Source organism: Antechinus flavipes, chromosome 6 (assembly GCF_016432865.1).
Source record: "Antechinus flavipes isolate AdamAnt ecotype Samford, QLD, Australia chromosome 6, AdamAnt_v2, whole genome shotgun sequence".
Taxonomy (NCBI): Eukaryota; Metazoa; Chordata; class Mammalia; order Dasyuromorphia; family Dasyuridae; genus Antechinus; species Antechinus flavipes.
Genome location: NC_067403.1, coordinates 29,617,124 through 29,631,389, shown reverse-complemented (window position 1 = coordinate 29,631,389; position 14,266 = coordinate 29,617,124). Strand labels below are relative to the sequence as shown.

General features: G+C 35.2%; 1 protein-coding gene across 4 annotated transcripts in view; it reads right to left on the bottom strand.

Moving 5' to 3' along the window:
- NSUN7 (NOP2/Sun RNA methyltransferase family member 7) overlaps nt 1-14,266 on the bottom strand; it is a 73,060-nt gene that overhangs the window by 28,162 nt on the left and 30,632 nt on the right. For all 4 annotated transcript variants that reach the window (XR_007948074.1, XM_051964468.1, XM_051964470.1 and 1 more), the window contains exons 5-7: nt 10,682-10,834; nt 9,292-9,475; nt 7,430-7,640 (exon numbers count right to left, since the gene is read on the bottom strand). Coding sequence is in view for 3 of the 4 variants with exons in the window: in XM_051964468.1 (XP_051820428.1) it covers nt 7,430-7,640; nt 9,292-9,475; nt 10,682-10,834 (548 nt within the window). In the remaining variant the exon portion in view is untranslated. The remainder of the gene's footprint in view (nt 1-7,429; nt 7,641-9,291; nt 9,476-10,681; nt 10,835-14,266) is intronic.

The following is a 14,266-nucleotide window of genomic DNA, read 5'->3' as shown; positions in this document are numbered from 1 at the left end:
AAGTCGCAGGATATAAAATAAACTCATAAAGATTAGCCTTTCTATTTATTACTAACAAAGTCTAGCAAGAAGAGATAGAGAAATTCCATTTAAAATAACCATAGATAACATAAAACATTTGAGAGTCTATTTGCCAAGGGGGAAAAAAAAACAGGAATCATTTGAACACAATTACAAAATACTTTTCATAGAAAGTCAAATCTAAACAATTAGAAATATATCAATTGCTTATAAATTAACACAATAAAGTAAAAATGACAATTCTACCAGTAACATATCAAACTATCAAAAGTTATTCTATAGAGCTAGAAACAATAATAATAGAAAATTCACCTGGAAGAATAAAAGGTCAAGAATATCAAGGAATTGATGAAAAAAATGAAAATACCAGATTTCAACTTGTATAATAAACCAATAATCATCAAAACAATCTGGTACTAGACAAGAATAGTGAATCAATGGAATAGATTAGGTACCCAATTCACAGTAGTAAATAACCATAGAAATCTACTATTTGACAAGCCCAAAGACCCAAAGGCTTTGGAGATAAGAATTCACTATCTGACAAAAACTGACAAAAACCTAAAAAACAGTATGGTAGAAACTAGGTATTAACCAATACCTTATACTATCTACTAAAATAAAGTCAAAATGGCTACACAATTTAGACATAGGATGGTAACACAAAGAAATTAGGAGAAAAAGAAATAGTGTACCTGTCAGATCTGTGGAGAAGGGAAGAATTAATGATCAATAAGAGATAGAGAACATTATGAAATGAAAAATTTTGATATTAAATTTAAAATGTTTTACACAAACAAAATCAATGCTGTCAAGCTTAGAAGGAAAGCTGGGGAAAATACTTTCATAGCAAGTATCTCTGATAAAAGCTTTATTTCTCAAACATAGAGAACTAAGTTAAATTTATAAAAATACAAGGCATTCCCCAACTGCTAAATTATGAACAGTAGTTTTCAGAAGGAGAAATCAAATCTATCTAGAGTCATATGAAAAAATGTTCCAAATCACTATTAAGACTTAAATGTACAAAAATATTTATAGCAGCTCTTTTTATGGCAAAGAATTGGAAATTGAAGGATACCCATTAGTTGGGGAATGGCTGAACAAGTTGTGGTCTGTAATTCTAATTTCCCATGTTTCCTCCAACATTTATCATTTTCCTCTTCTGTCATATTTACCATTTTGATAGGTGTGAGGTGGTATCTCAGACCAACTCTGAAGTTCTTTTGAGTCTCTAAGTTCATTCTATAGGCCATGGAAAGTTAGTTATAAAAACTTTTTGAGCATGGAGTGATATCTTAAAAGCTAAATTTTAAGGAGATTAAGTCTAAAAATTAAGCTTAATTTATCATTGTGCTGATTATCAAAACAGAGGTTGGCAAATTCTAGCCCACAGGTCAAATCAATCTTCATGTATGGTTTCCTATGGTCTTTGAACTAAGAATGGTTTTTATTTTTTAATTAAAACCATAAAAAGCCTCCTAAATTAATGGACCATACAAAATAGGTAGAAGGGTTGAATGTTCCCCATAAGCCAAACTTTGCCAATCCTGGTCTAGATTTAAGAAAGTAATGGAGAAAATCTTAATAATGCAGATTTTAAACTTAAAAATGTGTTCTGTTTTAGAGACTTTTAAAAATATTTATCAGTACATCCCTAGCTATACTCTTCTTTTACTTCCTCTAGGAAAGAAAATTCCTTTCTAATGATACAGGGTAATGTGGGGAAGTTTATATGAATCAATTCAGAAAGAAATAAGCAAAACCAAAACAATATAATCAGTAAACAGTTAATAATCAATAGGTAAATAATGATAATATGACTACAGTATTAAGTAATGATTGCTGAAAGGAAACCAAATTCTGAGTAAGTGGAAAAAACAATGATGGCTCTAGAGGATGTAGCTTCCTCCTCATAGCAGAGAGGTGAGATAGTAACTACAGCAGGTTTTGTATACATTGACAAATACGATCACTGTACCTAATGTTTTTAATTGTTTTTGTGTGCTATAAAGAAATGGTCATTCTAAACTGAGGAAAGGAGTTTTTCTAGTCAAAATGACTTTGATGTAAAATCAAAAGGCAGCAAATAAAACATTTTTAAATCCTCTAATCCAGGGAGAAACTCCCAGACATCCAGGGAGAAACTTGATTAAGTATATTTCCAGCCTAGACCCACACAAAGAGAGAGTCAGAAGGACTGATTTAGGGAAAGAGTCCCGTTAGAAAAGCCTGGCCCATAACTTCAGCTCAAAGAAGCTTCCCAGCTTAAAGATCAAAGGAAAACCTGAAAGTGTGTGAAGAGATTGGAGCCCAATCATAATGTAATCAAAGACTCCTGAATTTGTGGGTATATTGTTCTGATCCTGAACATTTCAGGTTCAAGAGTCTGCAGGTATAAGATTATTAGGAGGGCATCAATCAGGATAGGCTGTGAGCAAACCTCTCTGATAGATGAGGCTAGAACTATAGATACCCCTAAAGTCTTTGAAAAATACTGTATGCTTAAACAAAACTCAAAGTAATACAGATCCGAAACAAATAATGCTGTACCATTCCTTTCAGAAGTGTACAGGACCTGACCCCAAGACAAAGCGCTAACATGGGAAGTAAGGTTAGAAAAATGAACAATAGAGAACAACAATAAAGAATACCCAAGACACAATCTTAAAGAAGAAAGTAACCTTACCCATTTGCAAAGATTCAAAGAAAATCACATATCTACCACAAGCCCAATTGAAATTCCTAAAGGGAAAAAATGAAGCAAAAAAATTTTTTAAGTTTCATTATAAATGAAACAACAAGAGGTCTATAGGAAGACTGGGAAAGAAAATGAGAGCTCCAGAGGAAAGAACAAGAAGAGTACACTATTTAGTACAGGCCATTCACAATCTTACTCAAGCAATATACTTACTAAATTATGAATATCCTTTAGCGTAGTGATACCACTTCTAGGATGGTAACTTTGCACAGCCCTGAGTCACTTAAGTCCAATTCACTTACAAGTTATAACATCTCCTTCCTGATTTCACGGTCCTTTGAGAACAAAGGACAAACAACAACCTGTGAATAGAAACAACTGCCTCACTGAGGACCCAACTGGCCAGTTCCACATGGACAACACAGCTCCCTCTTTCCTTCCTCTGTCCCTTCCTCCTTCCTTCCTCCCCTCTTTCCACACAGAGTCTGCAGATATTCTGCCCAAAGGAATATATTGATCACTGTAATCACAAGTTATCTGGGTTTACAGGCTGGATTTCTTTTTCGTGGACGGCGCCTTAAACCCAAATCACTTTAGCCCTCATTGGCCAAGAATAAGTCCTGGTCAAGCCTCAGATGGTTCTTGTTTGAATTATGATGTTTCAGGGTAAACAGAAACAGCAATAGTTTCTGTTTTGGCCAGAAACCCTCAATCTTCCTCTCTTCTTTTAAAAAACCAGCAAACTACTCCAATATTTGTCAAGAAAACTCTAAATGGAATCACAAAGAGGCAGACCTGACTGTAAAACAAGTAGTCAACAACAACAACAAACAGAATGGGGAAATAAGTACACAATAGTAAATAACCATATTATTCAGTATTTGATAAACCCAAATATCAAGCTTTATAAGGACAAGAACTCAGTATTAGGGGAAAATTACTGAAAAAACTGATAAGCAGTTTGGCACTAGGCATAGACCAACATCTCATATCATATACTAAATAAGATATGGTCATAATGGGTACATAATATAGCTATAAAGGGGGATACCATAAATAAATTATGGGAGCATGGAAAATTTTATCTGTCAAATCTATAGAAAAGGAAAGAGTTTATGACCAAACAGAACCACAGGATTACAAGAAATATAATAGAAATTTTTGATTCCATGAAATTAAAAAGGGTTTGCATAAATAAAATCAATGCAGTCAAAGTTAGAAAGAAGGAAGCTGATTTTAAAAAATTCTTTCACAGTTAAGTTTTCTCTGATAAATACCTCATTTCTCAACTATATAGTGAAATGACCAAATTTATTTTTATAAAGAGAGCATTTCTACAATTGATAAAGTGAAATAATTTTGACTAAACTGAATTGAAATAAAACTGAATTAAAATAAAACAGATAGCTTTCAGAAGAAGAAATCAAAACTAATATACTCATAAGAAAAAAAATTGCTCTAAATCACTTCTGATTAGAGAAAGGCAAATTAAATCAACTTTGAAGAACCACTTCACACCTCTAATACAACTAACATGACAGAAAAGAAAAATAACATGCTGGAGAGATGTGGAAAAATACATACACTAATGCACTATTGGTAGAATTATAATTTAGTCTAATTATTCCAAACAACAATTTGAAAGTATGTCCAAAGGGTTATAAAACTACATGCTCTTTGGCCCTGAAATATCACTAAAAGGTCTAAATCCCAGATACACAAGAAAAAGAAATCCAAAATATCTGTAGCATCTCTTTTTGTAGTGTCAAAGAATTGGAAATTGGGGGTGTCTATCAACTGGGGGAATTGCTAAACAAGTTGGAATGTTATCCCATAAGAAATGATGAAAGGGATGATTTCAGAAAACCAGGAAGATGTATACATTGCTACAAAGAAAAATGAACAGCAATATTGCAAGCATCAGGAACACCAAAATTGTAATAACAATGAACTACTTTCATCAATACAATGATCCAAGACAATTCTAAAGGACTCATGATGAAAAATACTATCCTACATCCAGAGAGAAAACTGATGAACTCTAAAGTACAAACTGAAGCATTATTTTTTTCCTTTATTTTTCTTTATTTTTTTGTGTGCAACACAAGTGATATGGAAATATGTCTCATATTGCTTGCTTTCTCAATGAGTAAGGGAAGAACTAGAAGAAGGACAATTAATGATTTTTACTGTTTTGATTTTTCCAAAGGACACCAGACTGAGCTGGGAATCAGAATCAACCAAGCAGACAGCAAACTGAGCAAGCCTTAAGCTGGACAAATCAGAAATCCTTTGCAGTATTCACTTACTGAATCCAAAACTCCCTCAGTTATGCTACAGATCCGACTCAGGACAGCTCATGTTGGCCCCTAGGTCCGATGACTGAACCTGATAAGCCACCGTCTGTTTTCTGTGACCCAGGGGACCCATGGTTAAACCTGATCAGACCACTGTACAAGTACTCCTGTCCCTGGACGTGAGGTTTTGTTTTTATACTCATGCATACACACGCGTGCACACACACACACACACACACACACACACACAACTCTCACACACATAACCGGGTAAAGAAATATATTTCATTCAACAATGAATCTGGAAGGAAAAGGGAGAAGGGGGAAGAAGAGACGTCTAGGCAAAGGGAAAGATTCATCCTAAACAAAACAAACTCTTCACCTGCAATGAGGGATCAGCAAAGAAAAAGGCAAGCCAGAAAACAGACGGCTCTGCTCTCAGGAAAGAAAGGAGCGGGAGCAGGAGGAGCCGGCATGGCGCTGAGAGCGACAGCGCCCCAAAACTCATCACCACAAGGACCACCTCTGATTCCAGAGACCTCATGATGAAACACATTCTCCACCTCCCTAGAGGAAACTGACAAAGAGTAAAAGCTTAGGAGTCTATTTTCCAGACGTGCCCTATGTGGAAATTTGTTTTCTTTTACTATGCATATTTGTTGGAAGGACTTTGTTCTTATTTTTTTCAAATGGGAAGGGAGAATTTTGATCAACTGAAAAAATAAACATGTTTTTCTTTTTAAATCAAGGTGTAGACTGAATATAGTTAAGATTAAAAAGGAAATAGTTAAATGAAAAAAAATTGTAGTAATAAGGTCTTCTAAGATACTAATATTTATTTCCAATACCATTATCTTATTTCCAAGATAAAGATCATTTAAGCAATTGACAAATGCATCAAAGGTTATGAAGAGACAGTTTTCAGAAGAAGAAATCCAAGCTATTGGTAGCCATGTTTAAAAAAAAAAGTTCCAAATCACTAATAATTAGAGAAATAAAAATTAAAGCAATTCTGCATTTCTACCTAACATCCATCAGACTGGCAAATATGACCTCCCCAAAAAAGGGAAATGACAAGCACTTGGTGGCTTAACTTTTGTTAAATACTCTTAACCTTCTCAATTAACAGATGAACAACCATGCACTGAAACATGAAGCAACTTATCTTAAGTCACTGATTCTAGAAGTAGTATTCTTTCCATTTTAATATGTTCCCTTACATTTGGAACTCCAAAGTCTATTTCAGCTCTCAAATTCTATGATTCATTGAGATTTTAATTTTTTATTTTTGTACTTAAGGCAAGACTAACCATTTAAAATCACAAGAGATTTGTTAACTAAGTTGTTCTCACAGAGAGATTAAGGAGAAAAAAGGAAAACAAGACACATTTGAATTTGGAAATTAAGAATTTTTAGAGAGATTAATTTTTACAGATATATAAAAAAGCAGAAATCTACCAGTAATTCAATTCTCGTAGAAACTCTTAATGGAGAGGGTTATAACACTTCATTTAAACCAAGCTGTACCTGAATAGGAGTCACCAACCGACACAAGAAATTCAAAGAATTATCAAACAGCCTTCACTTGAAGACCTCTAGACCCCGAGTTTTATACTCATTACCTCCTGAAACTATTCATTCTACCTTTGAACAGCTCTAATTAGAAGTTTTTCTATGCATTTAAAAAAAAAAAAAAAAGCTCTCTCTTTTTCAAACTTCCTCCTTGCTTCTGCCCACTTGGATCAAGAAGAAACAGATCCATTAATGCCTCTTACTACCTGCTAACCCTTCAAATATTTGAAAACTACTATTATGTCTTCCTGAAATGTTCTCTTCTAGAGGACAAATATTCTCAGTTCTTTGAACTGATTCTCCTTAATCTCTGCAACTACTCTGGTTGCCCTATTCTGCACTTGGACAGAACTTGTCAATGTCTTTTCTAAAATGTAATTCTTAGAAGTATAGGAAATCATCTCCCTGTTTCTGACAACTATACCTCTTTCTTTTAATAAGGTATACAATTGGATTAGCCTTGTTATATTTGCAATCTGAAGGTTCTGATTGTGTAACTTGTGACCCAATTATTTAATCTCACTTTTCCTAAATTCCTCATTCATTCTGTGGTGATAATACCAACTCAATGCTTGTGATGAGAATCAAATTGGATTTACAGCTAAGCTATATATTCATGCTGCTACTTATATAGAGCATTAAAATTTTAACCTGTAATTCAACCAATATACAAAATTCTACTACAACTACTTTATATACCAACATACAGATATTGAAAAAGATTATCTTAAGAATATTTCATAAATAGAAATAAAATTAAACTATATTAAATTAAAATATCAGTTTTATAACATGAAAGAACACTAAATTCCAATGGAAATTAATGTTTGACACATACTTCTACATCCCATATTTGTAAAAAGATCCTGCAGTTCAGATTCCTTAGTTTGTGCTTTTACTCCACACACATATATTTTTGAAGTATTTTGATTTGTCAATGTTGACATATGAGCAACAGTATACCAGGAACCCATGTTGACCAGTAATATATCATCATCCATATTCAGCAGGGTCTTTACAGAATGGACAGCAAGACTTCGAGATTTATCCTACATGGGAACAGTGTAATTAGAAATCACAAAATATTCAAATGATTTCCTTTATTTGTTCTACATTAATGAAAATATTCTTAATTTTTTAAGTATCTTAATTTTTATTTAGCCAAGACTCTGAATAGTGAATAAATCTGACAACCGAACTTAACCTAAAATATGTATATTGTGCTTTGTCTTTAACATAGTAAAATAAGACAAAAGAGGTAGCACTGACTTAATATATAATTTAAAAAAAAAAAAAACACATAGCCCTTGTCCAGCCACAGGAACCCATGCCGACTATACTATACTCAGGACACCCTCTCTTGCTATCTTTGCAGCAATAGCTCAGGGATGCTCAAGGTTCAAAGAGCACAGAGCAAGGGATTTGGGGCTCAGAAACCAGGAGTCCTGAAATGTAGTTTTCAACTACAATATTTAGGTTAAATAAACTTTTGTTTGTTGGCGTGAGAATTGAACGATACCTTCATGGCTTGCATGGTACCTGGCACATAGTAGATGCTTATTAGATATCTGATTGACTGATTATCCATTATTTATGATGTTGCTTCCACAGGAAAAAATATATTCTAATCTTCAAAACACTGGCTTACAATTGGCGTTTTGGAACCCCTCCAAGCATTTATAAGTTGGGATTGCCTTTGACTATAATTTAGGGATAGGGATAGAGTCTGTACATTTCATTACTCTTAGTAAGTTTCCAGATGAAGAAAGCAATTCAGGATAGCATCTTCTCTGCAGTTATAGTCTTATAGATTAGCCCAGAACATTGATTTTTAAAGTGTGATGCAGAGAATCCTGAGCAGGGGATCTGAAATCCTTTTGGAGGGCCTACAAATTCAGAATTCGTTTTTATTTCTAATATGATAAATATCTGTAAATAAAATCCATATAAACAAACTCTTTGGAAAGATTCTCAATAATTTTTAATAGTATAAAGATCCCAGAACAAAAGTTTGAGAACCACTGGCCTAGAAAACTGAGAGCTTAAATTACTTTGCCAGATCCTAGATCTTTGTGTCAGAGAGCTTTAAATCAAGTCTTCTTGGCTCTAAGTGTAACTTTCTAACTACTCTGCTATGTTGTGTCATTTAATTCCTATTTAATTTTCTGACAATGATATATTAATCCAAATGTTAAAGTTAAGAAAAATTTTTGGATTTTTTTTTAAACTACAGAATCCTGATCTTAGTTAAGTCATAAATGGCATTTAAACTTCAATACCTTTTTGAGAAAGCTGTGATCTTGGATATTCCAAAATCACTCAGCAAAAATGTCCCAAGGTAAGTTTCTTAATCCAAATGAGATTAACCCATTCCCAGATGGCAGTAACACAAGAATAAGTTGTAGGTATAAGGAAAAAGAAAGCATTGCTATCCTGTTTCACAAGGGATTAAAGTTTGATAAGTTTTTGGGGTGTCAGGTTAAATTATATTGAAGTTGAAATCAGAGAAAGCTGTAAATCCTCCTGACAATCCATAAAAAGGATGAATAGCAAGTCAGCATTTCACATTTAATATTTGGATGGGATGTAATGGTGAGGTTTACAATTCCTTGAGGAGGTTGACTCCAGAAAATAAAATTAAGATTACTATTAAGACTTCTTTTTGAGAAGGAAAACCTTTAAAAGCAAATGTGAGCTCACCTGAAACAAAAGTTTATAACCTGTGCAAAGCTCTATATTAAGAAGTTCACTTTTCAGATGAGATGGGAAAATTATAACATCACTGCAATGTTGGTCCATACAAAAAGATTTACAATCAAAGTCAAGTGCAGATTTGACTCTGGTGTATCCTTCTTTTTTCAAATCATCGCAGATACCTTCAGGGCTGTTGATATAAAATTCAGTTATTTATTTTGGCCACAATTATGAGATTAAATGTAACTTTAACACATTGTTATCCTATTAACATGAAAAATAGTCACTATCACTCAAAAATTAATCTGGATAATGCAAAGAATTTTCTTACAGCTATCTACTCCAATTTTGCAGAGTTAGCCTGCAGAAGCATTGATATAATTTTCTTTTTCAATTTAGAGTAAAGAACTTTAAATTAAGCCAGGAACCAAGATTTAAAATACGACTTAAGAAATACATTAATTTTTATGCCAATATTCTTCTTCAATAAAAGATTAACTCAAAATTATACTTAATTTACTTTTTAAGTTTTACCAGGAGCAAAGTAGATGTGATGTGACTGATGTCACTAGATAGGGTTATTTAGGAGAACATCAAATAATTGTTGGGATTCAGTCATGTGAAGAATTCACAATGGCCATTCTCTTAGGTAAAAGGTGAGTTTACTGAGAAGAGGTTTCAGAGATATAATAACACCAGAAATAGTAAATGGTTAGCAAAAAAGGAGTTTTAATAATTAACGATGGAAAGGTAAAGTTCCTAGGGGAATTCACAATTAGGCAGGAGAAAGGAAATACCCCAAAAGCCCCTTCACTGGCAGGCTAAACCCTAAAAAAAGTTAGTTAGCTGTAAGGAGAGATACCAGAAAGCATGGTGGAGGTTACAAGGGGAGACACTACATGACATAAATCCCACTGTGCCACCATCAGGAGAAACACCACAAGGCAGAGGGTCATGGCAGACTGAACCAAAGTGTGGGCTACCAACAGACCGTACAGGGCAGAAGTAACCTAAGGAACAGCCTGGGACTCCCGACAGAGCATAGCTGGGCTGCCCACAACCTCCCCAGAGGGAGGGCCGAAGGGCTTCACGTGGATTCTGTTCTGGACCATGACCTCCCCAGAGGGTGGGACCAGGATCTCTGCCAGAGCCTTTTCCCGGCCTGCCCAGGGAACAATTCCCTCGGTGCTCCAGCTTCTCTCTGCCAACCACCAGCTGCTGAGAACCTCATCAGGTGTATCCTGGGGAATGATTGCACCTTTGATTGCATTGGTACATAGGCAACTGCTTCTACCAACACAGGGTGACATTTTCTCTGACACAGCCTTAGAGTTACTTAAAGAAAGGAGAGGTTAAATGACTTGCACATAAGAAAAGGATATATTTGAAATCTTACCTGATTTTGCAAGTATTTACCCAAGCATAAAGTGGCAAAGTTGAAGCTCTTTGTTCCTGTTTTCTAACAGTTTCTGGTAGAATGTGGTAAATTGAAAGAGCATCATGTTTAATTCGACATCTTGCCAGTGCCGCAGCCAATTTTGTTTTAAAACTAAAAATATAAAATCCATTTTTTTAAACTGAAAATTACACTTAACAGATAGGGCTATCAATATCCTATTTAAAATGTTAATAAATTCCACTCTTGAATTTTAGTAAATGGTATATAGTAAATTTCTCTTCAATCCCACTTCATGTTTTAAAATAAATTTAATAAAATCTGTCAAACTTTGAAATGGAAATCTAGTGATCTTCTTACTTTCCTGTTCTTCTCCCTCATCTCTCTTATGTCTTTTTGCATCTCCTTAGGTCTCTATTTCAGTATTAATTGCTAGTGTGGATTTCAACATTATAATCTATTTCTCTCTCTCTATTTTTTTTGGCAAGACAATTGGGGTTAAGTGACTTGTCCCCAATCATACAGCCAGGAAATGTTAAGTGTCTGATTGAATTTAAAATCAGGTCCTCCTGACTCCAGGGCCAATGCTCTATCCACTGCGCCATCCAGATGCCCCAACGTTATAGTCTTAAGGCTAAATTAATTTTCATGAACTTCATTCAGGCCCTCTTCTCTCCTAAATACCTGTAATCCAAGAAGTATAAAACTCCATGATTTTTATTGATATCTCAAACCCAAAAAGCATATTTGTTTTATAAAAGCCCAAATTATAATGATTCAATTTAGGCTATTTATTCCTAAATATAGGGTTGTCCACATTATATAATATATATTACACAGCATTCCAGGACAGTTTTGCACGTTAAAATCTCATTTAGAGGAATCACAAGACAGCCTTGAAGACAGAAAAATGTCACAAAACATAAGGGTAATAAGCTATCTCAACGTGTTCAATAGAAAGGGATGAAATGGCAACAAGAAGAGATACCAGACACAGTCCCAATCAGGGATGGAAAATAAGTGGTAAGCAGACAGAGGAGGAGATTTTCAATTTACACTGAAGGTATTCATTTTTATCAACTGTTTGCGTCAATTCTTTTTTCTCCACTAAAGGCCTGAGTTACTACTTAGTCCAATATACCACTACTCAACCCTCACCCTGATCTATCAATTCCCCCAAAAGCATGATCTCTGAGGCTGCTATCCATGACAAAGGCTCTGACAGCACAGCAAAATCAGATTAAATTCCTGTGTCTAAGAGTTATATAATTCCACTGCACTGAATGATCGATATGTGTATAGTAAACTGCTGAAATTCAAACAATGAAGATTTTTGGTTCATGTTTCTAGCTCATAAAGTTGTAAGCCACAAACTATGTATTTTACAGCAAGAGCTCCTCCTGCTGGATAAAACCATCCTTAATTTTTACTGTTTGCAAGCTCCTTGTTAACATGACATGTCTGTATTTAGCAAGCATTGTATCTTTGGTCAAGTGAAGGAAAATGTTAAGTACTGAGGAAAAACAACCAGGGAAAAAGATTATAAATTTCTCAGGTTTCTGTTTGGGTGATTTTTTTTCCTTATTCTTGAAAAATTTTATAAATTTTGATTACATGATTTTAAATACTGGTGCATAAAATATTTATGATAAAGATATTCATCCATTGCTTGCTGGCCTTCACTCCCTTAAATAATTCTTTCAACTAAAAAACTAGGAACTTATATATAATTCTCAGTAGTTGAGCTCATCATAATTCCTTTCAAACCAAAAACCAACAAGAAGTTCAGGACAACTAGAGTTGCACAATGTTGCATAAAGAATGATTCATCTCTGCTCAGTCCTTTTTCTATGAATGTGCAGCATTTGAGCAATCTCAACTTCTCCCAGCCCTTAGTCTCCTTAATTTGCCAGGTTAAGAGATTTGAACAAGTGGCTCAGAGGTCCCTTTCTGTCAACTCATTTAAATTTAGATATAAAACTATGTTTTAGAATGCATTGAGGGAATTTCATAAGCTATATATCAGAAAGAGAAATTCCTCAACCCATAAAAGGCACTGTGTGTGTTCATTTATTTATTTATCTAGATCATTTTTGAACTAGATGAAAGAAGAGATTCTTTGCCTCACTTGCTACCAAACCTTAGTCACTGAATGAGGGCAGTCTCAGTTAAAATGAGACCTGTGGAAGACCTTAGTTTTCAAGGGCCAGAGTCTCCCTGCATCCAGAGCCGTCTCCATCGGCCTGATCTTTCCCTGGCCACTAGTCCCGGCTGGCTCCAGAAGGTCAGTGAGGCTGGCGCCCTTGCCAGGCCCTCCCTCCCTCCCTGAAACCCAATCCGGTCAGAGCATCGCCTCCCTGATGCCCTGGCCCTCTTCACCAAAGGACAAACCACCACAACACTCTAACCAGCAAAGAGCAGGACCCCCACTCCCCAACAAATATTGAGGGAAGAAGAATCAGCATCAAGGCCTGACCCTTGGGAGCAGCCAAAGAGCCAGAGCCCCCAGGAGGACTGCAGGACTTGCCCAGCAGAGATGGCGTGCCCAGGAGGAAGAGGGCAAAGAGAAAAGCTCCCAAATGGCCCTGGTCACATGTGGCACCTCCCCACCCCTGCCCCCTCTTCCCAGGAACACGGTGTAGCCGTGGGAGAGCAGGCCTTTGGCATTTGGGAGGAAGGGAATTTCCCTTAGCTACTTTTTTTTTTACCACAGCATTGTACCAAATGCCTTTGTAAAAAGCTAATTGGTTGATTTAATGGGAAGCAGGAGTAGAAGCCAGTGAGGAGCTTGGCTAGCAGGAGGGGCTGCCCAAGAGTACTGTGTAACCTGAAGAAGCAGCTGCCTTCTGGGGACCCAGCCTGCAGGTAAAGGCCAGAAGAATAGGCCAGAGGAGATGCTACATGTGTAAATCTTATTTTAAAAAATATGTTTTGATGAGGACCCTGAATCAAACAGAAGGAAAAAATGATGCACAATCACATTTAGGAAACTGAATTACTTTTTCAAAGGATCAAAGGATACTATTTGAGATCACCAAAGGCCATCTCTTGGACACCAGAATTCTCCAAGTTATCCTAATTTATTGCCTAACAGGGAACATTATAATCTAAGAATCAAATGCAGCAGAAAGGTACATGACCGATATTATCTAGGAAGCAGGATAATACTAATGATGACTAGCATTTAAGAAATATATAAGTGACATTAAAGATATATATATAAAGGAAATAGGCTAGTTCAACAGTGTGAGGGAAAATAGTAAACTTGAGCACTATATTGATATTCACAAAATAATCAAAGAACTATTAAACTAACTCTATCATATGGATACATCCTCAAGGGAAAATTTCTAAGAAAATGCAGAATCAAAGGGAATGAAAAAGACATAATTGATTACAATTAACCAGTCAGGTTAAGGAGTGCTCATATCCATGAGATTTCAGATCCTACAAAATTTTTAAAATTATAATTGAATCCCTACTAATTTAATATGACATTATATTCAAACATGCTTAGTTTTAACAGTGAGGAAAAGCCTATAGGAGTTACTGTTTGCTCAAACTTAAAGGCAGCTCTATTACTAA